Below are 19581 nucleotides of genomic sequence, written 5' to 3'. Positions count from 1 at the left end.
ATGTAAAAAAACCTTTTACTTTACATTCAGCCTATGCCTATCCACTTGGTTTTTCTCTGGTGATGATGATCATCCTCAGCACCGTTGTCTCACATCTTGTACTGAATGACCCATTTGTCTGATACTTCATACAGGTGGTCTGGTGTTTCTCCCTCTGGCAGGTTTATTGAGCTCAGTGTGCACTCCTATCGGTCACTGAACACTGATGGTCTACCAACATGAAGAGGAGAAAGACAGGAGATAATGAGCTGTCTTTGATTGCCTCTAAGCCACTGCAGGATATAAGACACTTCAGTATGTCATTATGGAAGAGAGGCTAGATGGAAAAACAAGAACTGTAGTTCACTTTAGTTTGTCAAAGGCCACTAAAGAGCAGAAATATCAAATAAACAACAAGCACTTAGATTATTAAAAAAAATGACTGTCATTAACTAAACATGTGGAGTGAACCACACATATACTGTTGAGCTCAGTATTGTTGGTTCTTTAGTCATTTGTATTATTACAGATGTCAATAGGACATTATATCTTTTCAAAATGTAGTAAAATAGATGACCTAATAGATGGGTGAAATTTATAATAAAAGCTGGTAATGTAATAATTACCTCATGTGACACATAACATCACGTCATCATAAATGACTGATGACATGAATGGCTGATACTACACCTCTTTTTTTCATTTTTTTATGTAAAACCACATAATCAAAGTTCTTAAACAGTATCCCAAAGCCCATCTTCAAGCATTTCCTTTGCCCCACTACTTTACCTAACCCTAACCCTGCTTATATTTCCATTCAAACATCCGTTGAACCGTTAGCACAATGCTAAGCTTTTAAATAAAGTCACTACTTTTAAAACTTGAAGTTCCTGCAGGGACCTGTGGTTGAAAAGTAATACTTCACCAAATCCCCATGTGTGTCATGGCTGTTCGTCGACACTCAGAGGTTAAAGATGTTAAATGGATTGCAGAAACAAAAATGTCATCTCTCTCCCTTTCATATGGTGGTCTTTATGGCACTTGAGGAAACGTTTGAGTAACCATGAAGTCGTTACAGGAGATTCGTTGTGGCCATTTGTGATAGAATTTCCAATAGAGAGGGAACTTCCCCTTTAACAAGATGTAGACCGGCTTCAATGTAGCTCTGGAGTGTTTCAAGGTTCTCCTCAGTAAGCCAACTGAACACACACACACACACTCACACACATTCACATACTCACTTTCTCTTATACACGCAAATAGAAGAGGCATGCACGTTCAAACTAATTTAGACCAGGCTGTGCAGGGTTTTCCATTCTTTGATGTTGCACCTGCAGGCAGGAGCCACAACCCATCGATGAACCTCCCCTTCACTTTCTGTATACAATTAAGACCATTTAACAAAACCTTCACTCTTAATTTTCAAAGAGCAAAAACACTTTACTTCAAGGCGGCCTTTATGAAATGGTTAGAAATGTTGTCACTGTGCGGTTTGTTAGTTTTAGGTCTATCGTCGCTCCATCGTCACAACGATGAATTGAAAAGTAATGAGGTGACAGAGGAGTGGTTTTTAAGGAAAATGGTCAGCACTGGTTGGTAAACTGTTGCACCTGTCATGTGTTGAACAGAAAGCCAGAGGGAAGGGGTCAGTCAGCGTATGATTCTTTGGCATGCGTGGAGTTTTTAAAAGGAGGAGTGTGTCGGGGGGGCGGGAGGGAGGGGTCACTTGAAGGCCTTTTTGCGATGCCTTTAGGATGTGTGACAGTGCTTCACCTCTTTGGGAAATGAAGCACACACGTCTCTGACCTTCATTGTCACATCGCTGCTTCAGACTCTTTCAGACTCTTGGATGTTGAGACTGAAGCTTGGTATGCTCAGATTTGCTTTGACTGAAATATACTGAAGTAAATGTCTAACTCAATTGACTTTTCAGACACTTTTGACACATTGTGTACATTCTCGCAAGTTTATAAGCATTTTTGGAAGCCGTGTGCTTACATTTGTGTTTGACCCGTTCTGACGGACTCCCAGTGAACATGTGCTAACCGTGTGTCGGCCTAACTGTTCCGCCTGCTCCTCTAAATAATCTGATGTGCTTTCCTGGCTCTACTTTTACAGGAATCCCTGATTGAGCTGTTTCCAAAGCAAAGCCACACTTACGATTCTATTTTTCATGCTTGTCCCTGTCTTAAACTTAAGCAGATATAAGATCAGCCAGCACTGTAAGCAAAGGACATGTATTTGTAGGGGAGTGGGCCAGAGAAATCACTGCTGCGTGGAGAGGCGATGGGCATAGATTTAAAGCTGTTCGACAACACAGATGTAAAAAAAGTAACAAGCAACCAGGCAGCAGAATTGGTTAGTGAGGTCACATCCCAGCTGAAAGGGTCCAGGGTGCCGTTCCGCTAAAATAACCTCAGGAAATTACTTAACCTCTACTCAACCTGGCTGCAGAAGGTGAATTCTCAGTTGGGAAATGAAAGTATGTAGAAAGCCAGTGTAGTAAAAAGTTGGAATCAGCAATAATGAATAACTGTTTAATGTGTCACAGTTGATGATGAAAGATATCTTTAAGATTATAAAATAATGTACTTCACAATTTTGTAATAACAAGAAATAATACAGATAATACAATGACAGACATCTATCAAACTTCCAACTTCGAAATTTTAACAATAAGAAAGCAAAATGTTTCCGTTCCAAATATTTAGCTATTAACTGATTTATTGTTTGGTTGTTTTCTGTGATGGAGCTGTCTCACCACAATTAAAAAAAAAAAAAAAAACTTTTCACAGAGCTGTGAGTTGTTCTTCCATCTTCATCAGGCACGCTAAAAAAGCAAGCAAGTTAAAAGATACAACTTGGGATACAACATGTGTATTGCTCCGCTGTGAAAAATAGTCCCCAACAAACACATACATTTACTCCAGTTTAAGTAACATATGCTAAAAACTACAGTGCCCAGCTGTTTTTAGGATTTTTTGTCTTTAAGCATTTTACTGAAATAAAACTATGTATGTGCAACACATTTTTAAAGATCTACATCCAGTATTAACAAAAGGGGCTGGAGGCTGAGTGCCACAGACAGGGTATTGAAGTCAGAGAGTACTGAGAAACAGACTGTTACCATTATTAGCTAGATTAGTCTTTTCATGGGATTTTTTGACAACAGGAAAAAAAAAACTAACATCTTAGAGTATACTTACTTGGCACAAAAGTCTAGAAAGACATGCAGAATGGTAACACCATTTTGTTCATAGTTTTTGTTCATGCAAAATACTTTGTTACACCCTGAGCTCTACTGTATGTGATGAACAAAAAGTCATCACATTATTTTCTCAGCATGAAACCCTGGTTAGAATCAGTATGTGGTTTGGTTTTGAGACGCAGCTCAGGTCACGTTTCTCTGAAGCCATATGCAAGTTCTTTGCAGCCGCAGCAGGATGACTCTGCTTCAAGATGGATGGCCTTCTTATGTTGCTACTGTTTCCACTTGATTGCTGATGCCTATAGAATTGATATAGTGTAGGATGACTGCTATGACCATTTGGAACAATGAGTGCAGTGAGGCCATTGGAATTGCTTCCTCAAAATCAGGAAATGCATTCCTGTGAAGCGTAGGCCCAATATGTAGCTCTTTAAAAAGATGTGGTTTAAGTTTACCATGAAACCTGCAGAATTTGACTTTTTGAAACCCAAGAACATCTGCAGGAAGACTCCATATAGGTGTATAATTTGGATGATTGACACCGACACCGATCCCGAGACCCCCCATGGTATGAGAGATATCCCATCATTCAGTGGATGATTGACGGCGACCGCGCTCTCAGGCGCACACACTGTCTTTCTAAGTGCTTCTTAGAAAAGAGAGGGGGTGGATGGATGGCGGGGCTGTAAGAAAGTAGAGACAAATATTTCTGGGACGGGTCAACGGTTTGAGCACGAGAGTCAGTATTTGTGTTGGACAGGAACCAGTCCACCTCCGTTCAGAATCATGGTCACTGTATGTTTTGCAGATTAAACGCAGAGCGAGCATGAACACACATGCGTGCACAAACTGGCATGAATGAATGCATTCATTTCTCACTTTTATCACCCCTCCAACACACACTTACCCACCTACTCTAATGTAAAACGAAAGGGAACACATGAGAACACATCCTACGTCACTGAGCGGGGTTATAGTTGACTGTCTCCGCTGTGCGCTGGAAACCACTAAAGACACTATTGAGGTTTAAAACCTTCGCTCTTTCTTTTTCTCTCTTTCCACCTCCTTAAGAGTTTGACCAATATGGGATCTTGAAGGCCAACACCAACATTTGGGATTATCACATATTCAGCTTTTATAAACATTTTCATGTGGGAAATTACAAAAGAATCACAAGGATTCATTGATTACCCCAGAATGGTTGTTTTTATGTGATCCTCCAAAACATCCACATCAGAATCAGGTTGATAGAAGGGCTTCCCATATAGAACTAATGTTTTGTTGATTGATTGTGCAATAACGTGTAAGAGGTGAAAGACACTGACAGGAACAGATCAGGTTCTTGATAAAAGGCTGCAATCTGCCCAAGCTTCATTCGTCTCTCCTCTTTTTAACTCTCATTCTCCACCTTCCCTCCACCTCTCTCCCCTCATACACTCTTGCTCTATCACCTCTCACCTCCGCAAAACTGCAATAACAAAAAAAAAAAAAAAAAAAAAAGTTCTGTTAATGTTTTACGGTAATCTGTGAGGGGGCAGACCAAACCCTTCTGCTGTGGATGTGAAAACAGTGACATAGCAGCTCTGAGCTGGCTGTTGTGTTCAGTTGAGAGGAGGCTGGTTAGCTAGTGGTGAAAAAATAGACTGTGATCTGGCTGGTGTCATGTGTCTCCAGTAAAACTCTCTTGGGCCTCTTAGTTTACAGCCATTTATGAAGTGTTGATTTGTTGTGAAATCTCTGAATATTTTTAGTATTTTTCTCATGTTTATACTGGGATTCACTGCCACAAACAAGAAACTTGGAAAAGTAGCTGCATCTGCACTAAAAGTGAAGCATCATTGTCTCATTTTGTATCAATAAACCAACCTTTATTTTTACTGTAAATTAATCTGCTGGCGTTGGCGGTCTTGTTTGTTTTCAGTAAGTCTCATTCCTATCATAATGATTAATTAATACTAAAATCATGCAACATTTCATTTGTAGTAATTGTGAATAAAGGATGACAGCAATCCCTAAACTCACAGGGGTATTATCAGCACATGAACTCCACTCTGGATGAACCCAGTGTTGTTGTGTTTAGGTGTCAAGGTGTCAACCCTGCTTCCCTCCCCCCATGTTCCATAATGATCAGTTCAAGGTCATTCAGTTCATTCTCTCTAGGGTATCCTGCTGAAAACACGGGATGAAAACAGCATTATATCCTGTCGCATATACACTCACATTGTTTAGAGAAACCAGTAGAAGACTAACTAACTATAAGACTGAATGTACTGTAGAAGAACTCAGTGACACACACACACATAGCAAAGAGAGAGTTATGTAGAAAGATCTTTTTTGATAGCAGTATCAATTCGTTTTCTGAATTTCATGCAGATTCCATTTCTGACCGTTCTTTATTCTTTAATCAGACAACAATATTTGAGGCATGAGGCAGTCCATGATAGAATAATGTAGTATATCCACAACACCGGAATCTAGTTGTTTATGTGGGATGGAAATTTGGGAAATGCTCTCCATAGTTTGTTGATTGGTCTGATATATATCTAACCGGGCTTGAGTGGTTGTTGTTGGATATTTGTATGGACCTCCACACAGCTCGCATGACAAACTGTACGGTATTCTGGCTGTGTTATGACAGGGGGCCCAAAACACAGAAATCAGTTGATATGACATTGATGAAATCTGAACTTCATATCGTTGGGTCCAGTGCGGATCGAATGTGCAGGGATGTAAACGTGTGTCGGGGTTGGAGATACTCAAAACGTTCATTGATGATTTGGAAAGAATGCTCACAGGAGACGACAGTGTCATTTCTTTTTATCGGTTAATGGTTCTTGTGTTCTGGGAAGATTACCTGCTAATATCTTCACTCCGTGGCAGATATGTGCATGATATGCTGGGATGCTCTTCTCGGTGCGAGTCACAGTTTCTAACTTTTACAAGTAAAGCTGGCCTATTTTTACCAAACAATCCTGCCTAGTTCAGCTTTAAATGATTCCTTTGCTCACGGCTCAAACCACATTTGAGCAGGAAACTGCCTCTGATAGATTCTGCTGCACTGTAGATCTGTCTTTTCTTTCTCTTTCTCTCTCTACGTGGCAGCACCGTACAGAGGCTGAGCTGAGTGTGGTGGTGAGTGGTCTGGTGGTTTTGCTGTTATATAACAGCCTGATCACAGCCTAAAAGAGCCGTGAATAGTGGCCCGTTACATCAAGTGAACCGGTCGCCCCACCAGCCAAACACCGGCGGCCTGATCAGTCTTTCTATGGCCTTCATGAAAAAGCGACCCTGCCTCCCACTCCCCACTTTGTTTCTTTCCTTCTTTCCCGCTCTTTTCTTTGTTTCTGTCACTCTTCTCCCTGCTGTTTCTCTCATCTTTGGATCTTATCCTCTAATCCCAGCTATGATAACTATGGGATGAATCTGTCATTCCACTGGGCTATCCACTCTCTTACCCCCACCAGCTGTTTTCACAACGTCTAGACACACATGCCGCTATTGATAAAACAAGAGGAGCTGCTGGACAATGTGGACGTCGTGCGGTTCTTCTTCTGCGGCAGGATTAAATAGACTCACAGCTCATCTATTTACACTCTGAATCAGGACACAAACAGGACAGTTTTGTGTGTCTGTGTGTGTGTGTGTGTGTGTGTGTGAGTGTGTTTATGAAGCAGCAGAAGAATGCACCTGTGTATACATTGTGTGTCTGCATTCATAAGCTTAAGGCTGCATTTGTTTGTGAGGACTTGACTTAAAATCTGCATTAACATCACTATTTTTTTTTTTTTATTGTGTGTATATGCGGGCGCCTGAATGTATGTGTGTGTGTGTGTTTATAAACACTGGAGAGGGGATGGAGGCGTAGAGGCGTATGACTCAGTCTTTCCTCCAGCTGTTGGCCAGAGTCTCCCCCAGTGTGGGTCACCAAACCAGTGAACTCATCAGGAGGCTTCCTGTGATAGCAAGTTACTCATTCAGATTCTGCTGACTCTCAATATTTACCAGTCTCCTGCATGGTTTAGTTTCCAAAATGAGCTTACTTTGCATGTCTGGGACACATATTGTATTCAGAGTTAAGAATAAAAATGTTTACGTGGGCATGAGTAAACCTTCCAATCCAAGAAACTTCTTTACTTTCAAGCCAAATCCAAATTCCTATCTCTATGCGTGTTTGTTTCTTGTTCTTGCATAGATATATTTTTTTTTCTGCTGATTGCACCTATTGCTTTGATTAAGTGAGATGCTAATATATGCTGCACATCTCGCTTGAACAAGCAGTCTTTTTTGCTGGAGTCCTGTTCGCAGTGTGTGGAGAACACGTGGCAGTAATCGCGGGGTAGAGTAGATGGCGCTGATGGCAGTGTTTATGGGAAGAAGCTCAGCACTCCTCTGCTCCCTGTTTGGTCAGCTGCAGAGAGAGGTTGCTGGTCTGAGGAGGTCTGACATCACTAGCACAAGTGAATCCAGATACAGTGGTCTATGGCGTAACAGCAGTGTGGGCGAACTCTACCAGTATAGTCGACTTTCTCACAGTCCTGTTGTCCGCAAATTTTTAGCCCCCCCACCAGTTTCATTTCAGGTTTATTCAAAGTCAACTTTTGTGTTGGCAACCATCGGAGGAGCTCTATATTTTACTGCCAGCACAAATATTTTCTGCTGTATATCCTCCAAATGACACAAAATGCAGTACAATTAATCTCCTCTGACCCAAATTATGTCATTGTAAGTGACAGTTGAATAAAGGCAACAAATGAAGTAACAGGATGTTATTTTTCTGATAGCATAGTGGTTTCTTTTATTTGGGGAACTTTTGCCTCCTGATGTGTTTTAGTTGTTTCAGAGATTTGCAATCCAAACAGCTCGTCAGTGCAGCACTTTCTTTAAAACCTTGTTTGTTCAGTAAAGGAATAGTTTGAGTTTCAAGGATATAATCTTATTTACTTTCTTGCCAAGAGTTAGATTAGAGGATCTATACCACTCTCATGACTGGTAACAGGGGGAAACGGCTAGCCTTGCTCTGTCCAAAGGTAAACAAGATATAACGTGTTAATTAGTGAAGTTTAGAGGTTCTTGTAGGCTGATTTTGTTACTTTTGGACACAGCTAGGTTGTTGCCACCAGCTTCCAGTCTTTATGCTAAGATAAGCTATGGACCTTCTAATCTAAATCTTGGCAAATAAGTAAATGTGAAAGTGTATTCCTTAAAATGTGGCTTTCTGTGGTCCTAAATCATGAGATATTTCTTGAACATCCACAGTGTGAGTCAGGGATTTGGCATCTTGCTTAAAACTAAAGGTGATCTTCTAGCATTTGAGTCACATGTCTCAGCCAACTCTCCATTTTCCTTTCAATGGATATACTTTTATTCAATCCCACAACAGCCAATCACCTTGTGCCAGTAAGAGGAGAGGTGTGTTTGGCAGTGTAGACCAGCAGACAGACATCATCACATTCAGATATAAATATTTTGCTGCGGTCAGTAAAAATCAGACAGTGAAAAGCAAAATATTAAGCTCAGGAATGATTGTCTCTGTGTCACAGGGATAACACACCAAGGCAAAACTGATCATGCTCTTAAGTTCATTTAAAAGTAATAAATAACTTTTTTGGGGAAAAAACATTCATTACTTCTGTAAATTTACAACATTAACTATCTGTTTAATAACAGAAAACATTTTGGTGAAGCGTGCATAAAAAGGTTTACAACTCCAAACACAAAGTTTAAGACTTGACTTGGTACTTTCACCAGGACTTAAAACTTGGCTTTGTCCCATCTTTGTCCTCTAGACTGTGGATCAAACTCAACAAGAATAGAACAATTTCCTGTCTTTAAAATAAATGTTAATTAAAGACCTGCATTAACACTTTTTCAATCACTTCATTCCTTTTATGGCTTGTCAGTATGCCTGATGTGGTTTACCTACTTTTACTGTAATCTGCTTTTCCATTTACTTTTTTTTCATTGTTCTGTATTAACGTCATAAAACACTTTGGAACACTTTTTTATTTAAGACGCCTCATAAATAGAGCAGACGTGAACCTGAATTATTAGGTTCAACGTTGAGAAAAAAAAAAAGCTGTGGTGGCACTAATGTGATGTGAATGCAATGCAGATAAATGAGGGGAAGCGGGGTTAAGATGGCTATCACTATACATCACTTTCAGCAAGTGGTTTTACCGATAAACAAGTCATACAAGAAGGCCATCTCTTGTAGTGCTCCGGCTCCCCCTCTTATGAAAAGAAAGCACTCCCTCTCCCACACAGCATTGAATAGAGAAGTGCTCTGTGGCCACACACATCTCTGCCAGGCCGTATCTCAGTGCCAAACATTTGAGCCCTCTCCCTGTTGAAGGCCTGTGGGCTTTTGTCTCCGTGTCTGATCTGCGACTGTGGCTGAGAGTGGCTCAATGGGGAAAGGCCTCCCTATCGTGTTAGCTCAGGTCTCTCTCAATAGGGGCTGTTTCTCCCGGTGCAGAGGGCATTTCCATTGAAGAACACACAAGAAAAGAAGAGGGGTGGAGTGAGGGGAACATCCAACACTTTGACAGATTTTTATTTGGGAGTAGGATTTGTGTGTTTGAGGCTATGACTATGAGTAGGAAGGTCCCCTCCTCCCATTTTATCTGGGAATCTCACAAGCTCAATCAATCATGGCTTTGTGTGGAATTACATAATTTTAGAGTTTCCCAGAAAGTGGAAAGGTTTTTGAGGGTTTAAGATGTTGGTTCAAGTTTTTCTTTGTCAGCACATTGACAAAACTGTCCATTGAAACCAGTTATTTAGTCTCGTAGTGAGTCACAAACCATATTTATATTAAAAGAGGACAGAAAAATAACTGCTAAAGGAAAGAGATGATTTCATGTACTCCCACTGTGCTTAACTGCCTTATATGACCTTGTGTTTCCCTAAGATACTACCAAAAGTCTCAGAATTGCATTGAAAGTAGGGTTTTTTTTCATTCATTTTTTTTTTCATTTGTCAACTGGTAGAGATTAAGTGTTGTCAGGTTTTACGATAATTATTGTTTGTATGATAATTTAGCCTTTTGTACAATGTACAATCAATAATTCTGAAAACTCCTCAATGTACGATAATTCAATCATAAAATCAGTATAAGTTCTTTTCCATAATGGTGAAATTGTACAGAGCTGATTGGAAACCTGCCTTATTCATTACATATTAATTATGCCTGTAACATATAAGGTTGGACCCAAAAATTTCCCAAACTGTTACAAAAAACTATTATCATAAATCTTTCAGTAGTACCTTTATAATCCCCTTCAAAGTATGCGATACACTACCAGTGCTTCTCCCACTCCTGGAACCATTTCCTGTAGCCATCTTTTGTCATTGTGTCCAGAGCCTCCTGCGATTCTTCCTGGATTTCTTCCATGGCGGCAAATCTTCTCCCTTTCAGTCCCAATTTTACTTTCACCAAGCTCTAGGTATATGCAACTTGGTGACAAATCTGATAACTACACCTTACAACTGGAGTCTTTGTACAATTATTTTGATTTCAGCACTTGGAAGCGTTGTAAAGATTTTGTCATAGTGTTTATACTGACGTAGCTGTCCCTTCAATATCTCTGGTTGCATTAGGTCGTCATAGGAAATTCTGCTAATCAATGAGCAAGCAAGATTGGAAATATTGCATTTACAGGATTTTTAGCATCATTATGACAAAGTACCTTGATTTGTCAGGTATATTGCTACGTTTGCAATTTCTACAGTTTTTGACTAAAGTCAGCATTTTTATGTCCTATAGGGGTATGCCAGCAATTTATTATTGCTCTGCCACAAAGTAGGGAGACTTGCGAGCGACATACGTATATTAAAAATAATGGTCAAAATTGAAGCAGCATAGGCAGAGATATCGTGACTTTTTTTGTAGTATGGCTCGCGTTCTGAAAATGTTTGATCCTACATTTCCCATAGTGCAAGCATGATGGCATCTTTTGTTATGCTGTGGTCACATCATAAGGTATGGATGGTAGAGAGAGGAAAGATTTCGAAGATTACAACTTGCGAAGGTTCAGGTTATCAAAAACTCAACTTTTATGATCGCAGAGTTGGTTTTGTGAAAAACACTGCATTGAAAATATATTACTACTATATATACCATTTATATATCTATATCATATATATCATTTATATCTATATCATATCTATATTATATACCTATATAAAAATTTGGGTTTGTTTGGTTTTCATTCTCTTCTGTGTTATTAAGTGCAAAGTCTGATATATTAGAGCTTTCAGGCGTTCAGTAATAATTTGTAGATAACCCTGATGACATCATCATTTCACTTTAGAAAGAGCATCAGGACCCATAATACAGCTGTTTTCACAGGCTGAATAGTAAACTGAACTTGTGTAAAATTGGTGCAGTGCTCCTTTAATGTTAGCCTATATGACCGGTCAACGTATAGATTTTTTTGGTGCTGTAGGAATTTGCATCAGATAAACTTAATACTTTTCACACAGAAAGTGAAATATGAAAAAAACACATCAAAGGAGAAAGATGTGTGAGAAAAGTTTGAGAACAGTGTGAATATTGTGATAAGGAACCTACTCCTTTGGGTGAAGTTAACCAAACAGTGGAATTAAGGAATTTAACTCTTTCCAGATCGGGGGAAACTGTAGCCTAACTGTAATGAAGGGAGTGGCTGCACTGGAGCCTCCTTACAGGGCCACTGTTAGACAGAGCTATGTGTGGTTGTGGCACATGGAAATTAAAAGGTTGAGGTAGCAGAATGTTTAAGTTTCTAAACCTTTGCACTGAAAAATTGCTACAAACTCACCCTTTGAACTCCCTGGGAAGCACAGAAAGGCATTTTATCAGTTTCAAAGGACGTGTACTTTCATCTTTCTTGTTTAGCCATCTGGTGAACTAATTGGCTGTTTCCTCTCCTCCGAATGTTTGGGTTGGGCATGGCAGCAGTCCGAGGTTAAGGGGTGGCACTGCCCAGTGGGTAGATTACAGGTTTTGGTTGTTACCACGGCTTCTGGAACATGAAGCTGCGGGCGTCACATGTGTTGGCAGAGGGTGCGGGCACTTCAGAAGTGGTCAGAGACATGTGGAAGCTTTCTTGGGTTTATCCTGCCCAGCCCAGTTTAGGGCTCCCAAGGGGAGAGGGAGCAAGCGGAGCAGCAGTCGAACATTTGAAAACCTGTATTCAGACAAACAAACATAGGGATGGTTTGTGTGTATACATGAGTGTGTGGGTGTGTGTGTGCACTTTTTTGAGCTTTTGGCTGTGGATGTGTGGGTGTTTGTTACCACACTAGTAGAAGAAGATATATCAAAAAGCAGAGTCATGGAAAATGTTGGTGTGCAGTTTATTTTTCATTGCTAAAAAGCATTGATAAAGCTAGAAGGAAACTCTTTGAGTGTTGTGTTTTTGGCTTGTCGGGGTTCACACTTCCCACACTTGGGTTACAAGCCAATGAGTGACTGTTGACAGAATTAACAAGGAGTTAAAAATGTATACAGTATGAGTGGTGGGTTAGAGACTTTTGGTTCTTGAGGAGCAAGAACCAAAATGCTTTCATTTCTAACAAACCACATTTCAGTAGCAAGAGAAGTGAAACTCACAGTTCTTAATGTTTAGGAATTATTATGTGCGAGTAAAAATAGCATTGCTTGTAACTGGTGAAACAAACCAAACTAAAGGATGAAACATGCCAGAGTTCGAATGCACCGCTTCAAATATTCTTGGTTTGAAGCTCTCTTAACTTTTCAATAGTAAGATGAAAGTCTTGGATTACCGTTCTTGCAGTGTATTTACGCTGGCCGATGTTGAGAGAATGTCCTGTCTTGATGCTTGAGAAGGTTGACTGACAGACACGTTGACTGAAAGACAAACAGAGGGTCCAACAGACACCGACCTTGGGATTGAAGAGATTGGCAGCTCTATTTGCATGCTGAGAACAAAGGTGTTGCAAAGCCAATACCCAAGGCAAAAGTCAGAGACGTCAAAACTGGCGTCAAAGGTTCCCACGCTTGCCCAGCCAAAGTCTATGAACCGTGCACTGCTAATCCTTTCTTGCCATGAAAGCACCCCCCATCCCCTGCTCTTTTCTCCCTCCTCACCAGTGCCCGGCCTTGACCCAACCCAACCAGCCGTATCTTCAATCATAAAGTCACTCTGCAGGCCAGGGTTTCCCCCACTGGACGGCCAAGCTGCCTGCTCCTTTGTGGGGCATGTTAATTGGTCATTTTGGGCCTAACTCCATGGATGGTATCTGTTTCACATGTGACACTGGCAGCCTTTGAGGGCCCATGGAGTTGTGTGGGTAATTATTCTTAATGAGGCATAGTGCGCTCTGGGTTCATGGGTCTATTTGTTCTCACTGACTGGATGTCACATCTGTTTTTATTCTCTCTATCTTATATCTTACTCTATATTTTTCTTTTTTAGACCACGTTTGACATAAAGGAAATTTATTGATTGATACAGAGCCGTTTCTGACACAGTGTCTTGTCTGTTAAGGTAGAAAAGCGCTAAATAAGTGCTGTCCTTTTACCATTTAACTGAAGTACAATATTAAGGACTTGTACTTCATTTGAGTATATTCATTTTATGCAACTGCTCTATTAATCCACTTCATTTCAGAGGAAATATAGTACTTTTTATTCCACTACATTTTTGACAGCTGTAGTTAATGGTTGCTTTTCATATTAGAATCTTACATAAAAAAAACCAAATTAAATTCATTGCTCAATATTAACAAAGTGGTTGGCTTGTGAGGAAGAAAAAAAAGTATAGTTGTTGTCACATTTTATATGTCTATGAGTTATTAGCAATTCCATCAAAGAGATATTTTTCCTCTTAACTTCTCAGACGGTTTCATTAAACTTTGGAAAAAAAAAAAAAAAAACCAAATATTAGAGAAAAGTAAAAAATAAATAAAATCACAAATGAATCACAGATGTCTTCTTTCCAACCCTATCAATCATATCATGACCCATTAGATTTACTGTGACGTTTTGGAGGGGCCCGACTCCTAGGTTGGGAACCATAGGACTAAACTACCAAACTGTATATAATGTAGTTCAAACTAGCTCCGCTTTATTGCATCAGCTTTAACCATCTAATAATGTCTTAAATATATAAGTCACAGGGACCAGTTTTCTGCAGAATCAATATGACTCTAAAAAGTTTAAGAACAGTTAAAAACACTTGAAAAGTAAAATGTAGGCAAAATTGTGTATGTGTGCTAATTATAGAGTAGCATGTCCATGTCCTGCATAATAAGGGCTGTTTCTCTCAAAGGAAATGAAAGTGAACATGAATAAATTGAGTTTCTGCTGATTAAGGACTCATGCGTGCCCATTTTTGTGGGTGAATGTCTCTGTGTTTTGTTTTTTTTTAGCATCTTAGCATCAGTGTCCAAATTTAAGTTGTGTCAGAGACGGCCATTCCTCACACATAAAAAATTAGACAGAGAGAATGTCAGTATTCAGTGCTACTCCGAGTATATCTCAGCTAATGAAAGAGCAGTGTGAGTCTGTTTGAGGACTGAATCTTATTTTATAGCCTCATATTAAGCTCAGTTTGCCTCGTGTATTTTAAGACTCTTTTCTCCCATCTATCCCTCATGGTCAGCTGCAAGAGAGCAGAGCGGTGGTGCATCGTGGGCAAGCTGCTGTGCCAAACGAACACACAGTCTTAAGTGAACAGCTGGTTCTCTGGAAAATAGAAAATTTTTTGTGATAATTGAGGAAGGTTGTAATTCAGAGCTGCTTCTGTCTATTTGAGGTCCGTTAAGTACAGAGTGCGTTGAGCCTCAGTGAACGGCGGACGGATCGGGACTCGTACTTCAGTGTCTGAAATAACCAATGCTCTTGGTGCAATCATTCCCAGATAATTTAGTACTGTCAACCAAAAAATGACATTGTTTGTGTGGTTTAATGACATGTGGTTTTGTGTTAACTTATGCAAGGCCATCCAGTACCTCCTGCTAATAGCTTGAGGACAGTAAACAAACACAAACTAATTTCTTTAAGATGTTGTGCCAAACAGGAAATGGCATGTTTTGGCTTGTTTCCATCCCCTCATTCCCTTCTTACTAGCCTTATTACCATCAGGATTCATTGAGATTTAATCTAAAATCACCAGTTTGGAGGCCGTATGTTTTTTTTTATTTAACATTATGTAACTCTTATAAGATTTGGAAGTGTGTCTGTGGTCAGCGCTGATGGTTTGTCTGACGTCAAGACCACCAAACTTAAATTCCAAACGCTTTAATCTGTGTCGTATGCTTTTCTACTTCCCTCTAGTATTGCGCCGTGTGTGATTGAGCACATTTTTTACAACCTCAGAACGGTTTTAACACAACCCGATACACTCAAAAGTGCCAGTGGCTTGGAAAGGCTGTAAATTGTGGTGGCCCGGACCAAGCATCCCTGGATTCGGTCCAAAACAGAGACGTTCACAGCGTGGCTTTACTTCTGTCTCGCCAGTCAGCAACAGTAGCTGGCATGTTGAGGATGAGGTTTCACCGGGTCGCTGGTCTTTTATGGAGAGAGAGAGGATGAAAATGCCCACCATATCATGCCTCACTTGCAGAGAATAGAAGGGGATGCTGTGCCCGTTTCAGATATGGACAATGCTAGTGCTGGGTGCTTTTGGGATCAATCTCCCCCTTTTAAAGCAGAGGAGTTATAGCTGAAATACCTCAATCTCACACTGTCACCACTTTCTTGTGTCATATCAACTCACATCACCTCTCCCCAGTGGAGACATTGTCTTCTCTATGGAGTAACCGCATAGGTCGAAGTTCAGACTCTTCAGGGTTACAACCTTGACACTAAACATGTGCATGTTTTTCAATATTCCCTTTTGGTGGTCAGGGGTGACCAAGATAAAAGCCAAAGTAAAGTTAAGTGAAGCAGGTTATTAGTCTGGGCCTTGTTGCGTGTCTGTCTTTGAGGATGTGCATTGGTGGAAGCGGACATCACGCCAGAATACGAGCTAACAGCGGCCTCTCTGAACACAGATTAGCCGAGAGGGAGCCCCTCTGAGAGCAAACACCCCGGCAGAACAGAGGACATTTTTGACACGCTGCTTCTCTCATCAGTCAGGAATGTTTGAGTAGAAAGGATTGGTGGATATTTTCCTCAATATTCATTTGTTCAAAGTTCAGACAGAGTTTTCAGAACATAGCTGAGGGAGGGGTGTTAAATACCAAGAGAGCAACAAGAATGAGTATTATTAGGACTGCTTTACCATAAGGAAATTAAATATCTTGTTACCAAAAGTAATAACTTATCAGAAAACATAAAACAAGTTTTAACAGAGCTACGAGTCTACAGTCATGCTAGTAGCTCTGTGAGGTTGTACTTATCAGTGCTTTGAGCTAAAAGCTAACATGTTCACAATGGAAATGCTAACGTGCTGATGTTAGGTAGCAGGTATGTTCACCATGGTCACCATTTTATTTTAGCATGTTCATATGCTAACATCTGCTAATTAGCACTAAACACAAAGTGTAACTGTGGCTGGTGGGAATGTCAAAGGTTTTGCAGATATTTGGACATAAACAAAAGTATTGGCCAGATTAAAATTTGGACCAGATGATAATGCTAGATGAAAAGTCAGGGGAACACCGAAGTGATTAGGGTTCATCCTCTGGGCACAATGGATATCTGTACTAAATGTCATGGCAATCCATCCAAGTATTGTTGAGATATTTCACTCAAAACTGTAAATGTAAACCTGGTGGTGGCATTAGAGGAAAAGTCAAGGAATCATCAAAGTCATTAGGATCCAGTGAAACTAGAGGAATAGTCAGTTCATCTTGTGGGCACCATGGATATCTATACCAACATTTATTGCATTCAATCAAATAGTGGTTGAGATATTTCACTAAAACTCCAAAATGTCCAAAAAAACAACCAAAAACCCCCCACATAAAATGACAAACAAGAAATAGTAAATAGAAAGTAAATAGCAAAACTTGTGTAATTGATCTTGATTAGAATCTTTTGCACCTTCAAAGGATATCAACAATTGCAATGACTGATCCCAAGTCACTACATCCTGTCATTTCAAATTAGCCCCAGATTGTGTGACCACTGTACAAACATTATATTAAAATGCTCCACAGTCCTGTGTTGTATATCACCCTGTCAGTCATGGGGGAGACCGTTGACTAGAGGTCAGTGAATTGTATTGAGGCTCACTTGCTCAGACACAAAATCAGCTGGAAAACACAGTTGGCATTCAAAACACAACTGACCCAGCAAGACTAGCAAACACTGAAACCATTAATAGTTGATTGAGCAAGTCATGGTGTTTGCCCACTGTGGGTGTCCCTGTACATATTAGGATGGTGAAGGATATCAAGGGTGTTTTGTGTCTGTTTGCAGGGCATGGCATTCTCCCTTGAGGAGCGTCACCAGCTGGGGATCCACGGCTTGCTTCCTCCCTGCTTCATCAGCCAGGACATCCAGCTGCTCCGAGTGCTCAAGAACTACGACATGAAGAGGGACGACCTGGACAGGTGGGGCTGACGCATAAAACACAGGCAAAAACCTCTTCACGGTGCAACTACCATGATGTACTACCTTCTTATCTTCTGTCAGAACAGCAGTCTTTGCAGAGTTGAATTTCAGCATGAACCCGTAGAGGATTCCCCTGCCTCCGTGCACACTGAGAGATCTTACATCTGGAAGCCTTCAAAGCACGAGAGACAGATTAGCGATCAGCCCTCAGAGATCTACATCCGTCTCCTAACACCATATATTTTACTGAACAAATCTCTATTCCTCTCCTCTGTTCCCCCTCCAATTTCTCCATCTCCTCCCTGTTCTCCTTCATGAGTGTTTTTATAACCTCCACAGTGACCAAATGAAAACTTCAGCTCAGTTTTGCACGCTTCATTAGGCACTTATGAGTTGTAGCTGTTAGCATTATGAAATGAATGTGCCACATGCTAACATTTCAGTCTGGGCTGTTTGATCAACGAGGCACCACATGGCTGTATTGGGCCTCAGACTGAAGTCATAGCCTGGTTCACTGTTTTGAATTATGAGTCCGGTGCTGAATATTATCTGTCTGCGAAAGAGCCTCTTATTCTAGTCGCCATCTCTCAGACAGCCGTTCCATCAGCTGTCATTTCCAATGTCAAAGATGAGGGATTGCTTGACAGGAGACAAAATTTAGAGTCAACAGGAACTGGATAGCCTCTTTATAGCCACTTAATTTTCCAGCATAGCAACACCACAGCGTCAACATCTCAAGACTGTCATTATGAGCTTGTCAGTGTCATTCCCATGCCCTATCAGTGTCACTGATAATTTGTCTCTGGGCTCTAAGTGAGTTCCAACTTTGGGCTTTGCTCTTGTGGATTAAGGGCCGCTATTTGCCTGCCATTGCTCAAGTCCAATGTGTTTACATACAGTCTGCTCCCCAACTCTCAAACCCTTCTTTGGTATTTACTGCTGGACGCTGTCATTTCTTTTTTATGACCATAACTCAAAGCTTTCCCTGCTTCCCATTTTATTTTCATCAGCTATCTAGACTCAGACTTTTTTCGCTGTTAAAGGAATTTTGTTGTGGTTTTTGAATTATTGTGACAAATTATAGCAAGCAGAACAGCACTACAAGTTCATTATGGTTTATGATCTGAGATGATGGAGTGACTCAAGTACCTACTGTGACTGTGTCGTCAACAGAGGAAATGGATGTTCCGAGGCCTAGCCAACTAAAATACTGCAGTATGTAAAATGGTACAGCGACAGGCAAACCTCGTTTTCAATGAGGTTGTTAGAAAACAGTAACAAACTTAAAATGAGCCTGACAGAGCACAGTTGGTTGATCACTCAGGCTAAAATAGAATATGATAGGGATAGATTATGTCCTGGCTGCCACAGTAGGCTGACTATAAAGGAAACATTGCACTCAGTAACACAGCAAATTTACAGCTTTACAAGCAGTGTGTACTCTAAATAATCCTGTTTCCTAGGTGTGGTGAGTGTTCACGCCTTTTAAGGCTAAGAAGGGAGAGGGAATCTTAAATGTTTGCCAGCTCAAAATCAAACAGCATCACACTGCAGTAATATGTCAGGACTTAAAAATAGTTTTGTTTGATGAGTCAGAACAATGATTGACAGTGACAAGTGAATCAGTGTTGCAACCAAGTTGATCTGAGAGAAAAAATCTTGCAAAAAAAAAATCTAGCATTGAACTCAAGCCAGTTGTCAACACAGTTCAACCCTTTTCTCTGTAATATCTTTTTTTACGTTTTCATTTTCAAGTTTGTTTAAGGAACTGTACTGCATCATAAAAGGCGACTTTAGTGTATCCTACATGGCTATTTTTTCACGTTTCATAGGAATGACAGTGAAACTCTCACATTCTCTGTGAAACCATCTCTCCATTTTCTGC

General features: G+C 40.4%; 1 protein-coding gene across 1 annotated transcript in view; it reads left to right on the top strand.

The window, feature by feature from the left end:
• Nucleotides 1–19581, top strand: part of me1 (malic enzyme 1, NADP(+)-dependent, cytosolic) — an 88147-nt gene that overhangs the window by 12533 nt on the left and 56033 nt on the right. The window contains exon 2 of the mRNA XM_044359730.1: nt 17562–17695. Coding sequence (XP_044215665.1) covers nt 17562–17695 — 134 coding nt within the window. The remainder of the gene's footprint in view (nt 1–17561; nt 17696–19581) is intronic.

The sequence above is a fragment of the Thunnus albacares genome, chromosome 8 (genome assembly GCF_914725855.1).
Source record: "Thunnus albacares chromosome 8, fThuAlb1.1, whole genome shotgun sequence".
NCBI lineage: Eukaryota > Metazoa > Chordata > Actinopteri > Scombriformes > Scombridae > Thunnus > Thunnus albacares.
Note: the sequence above shows the minus strand (reverse complement) of the source record. Positions and strands in the feature narration are given on the sequence as shown.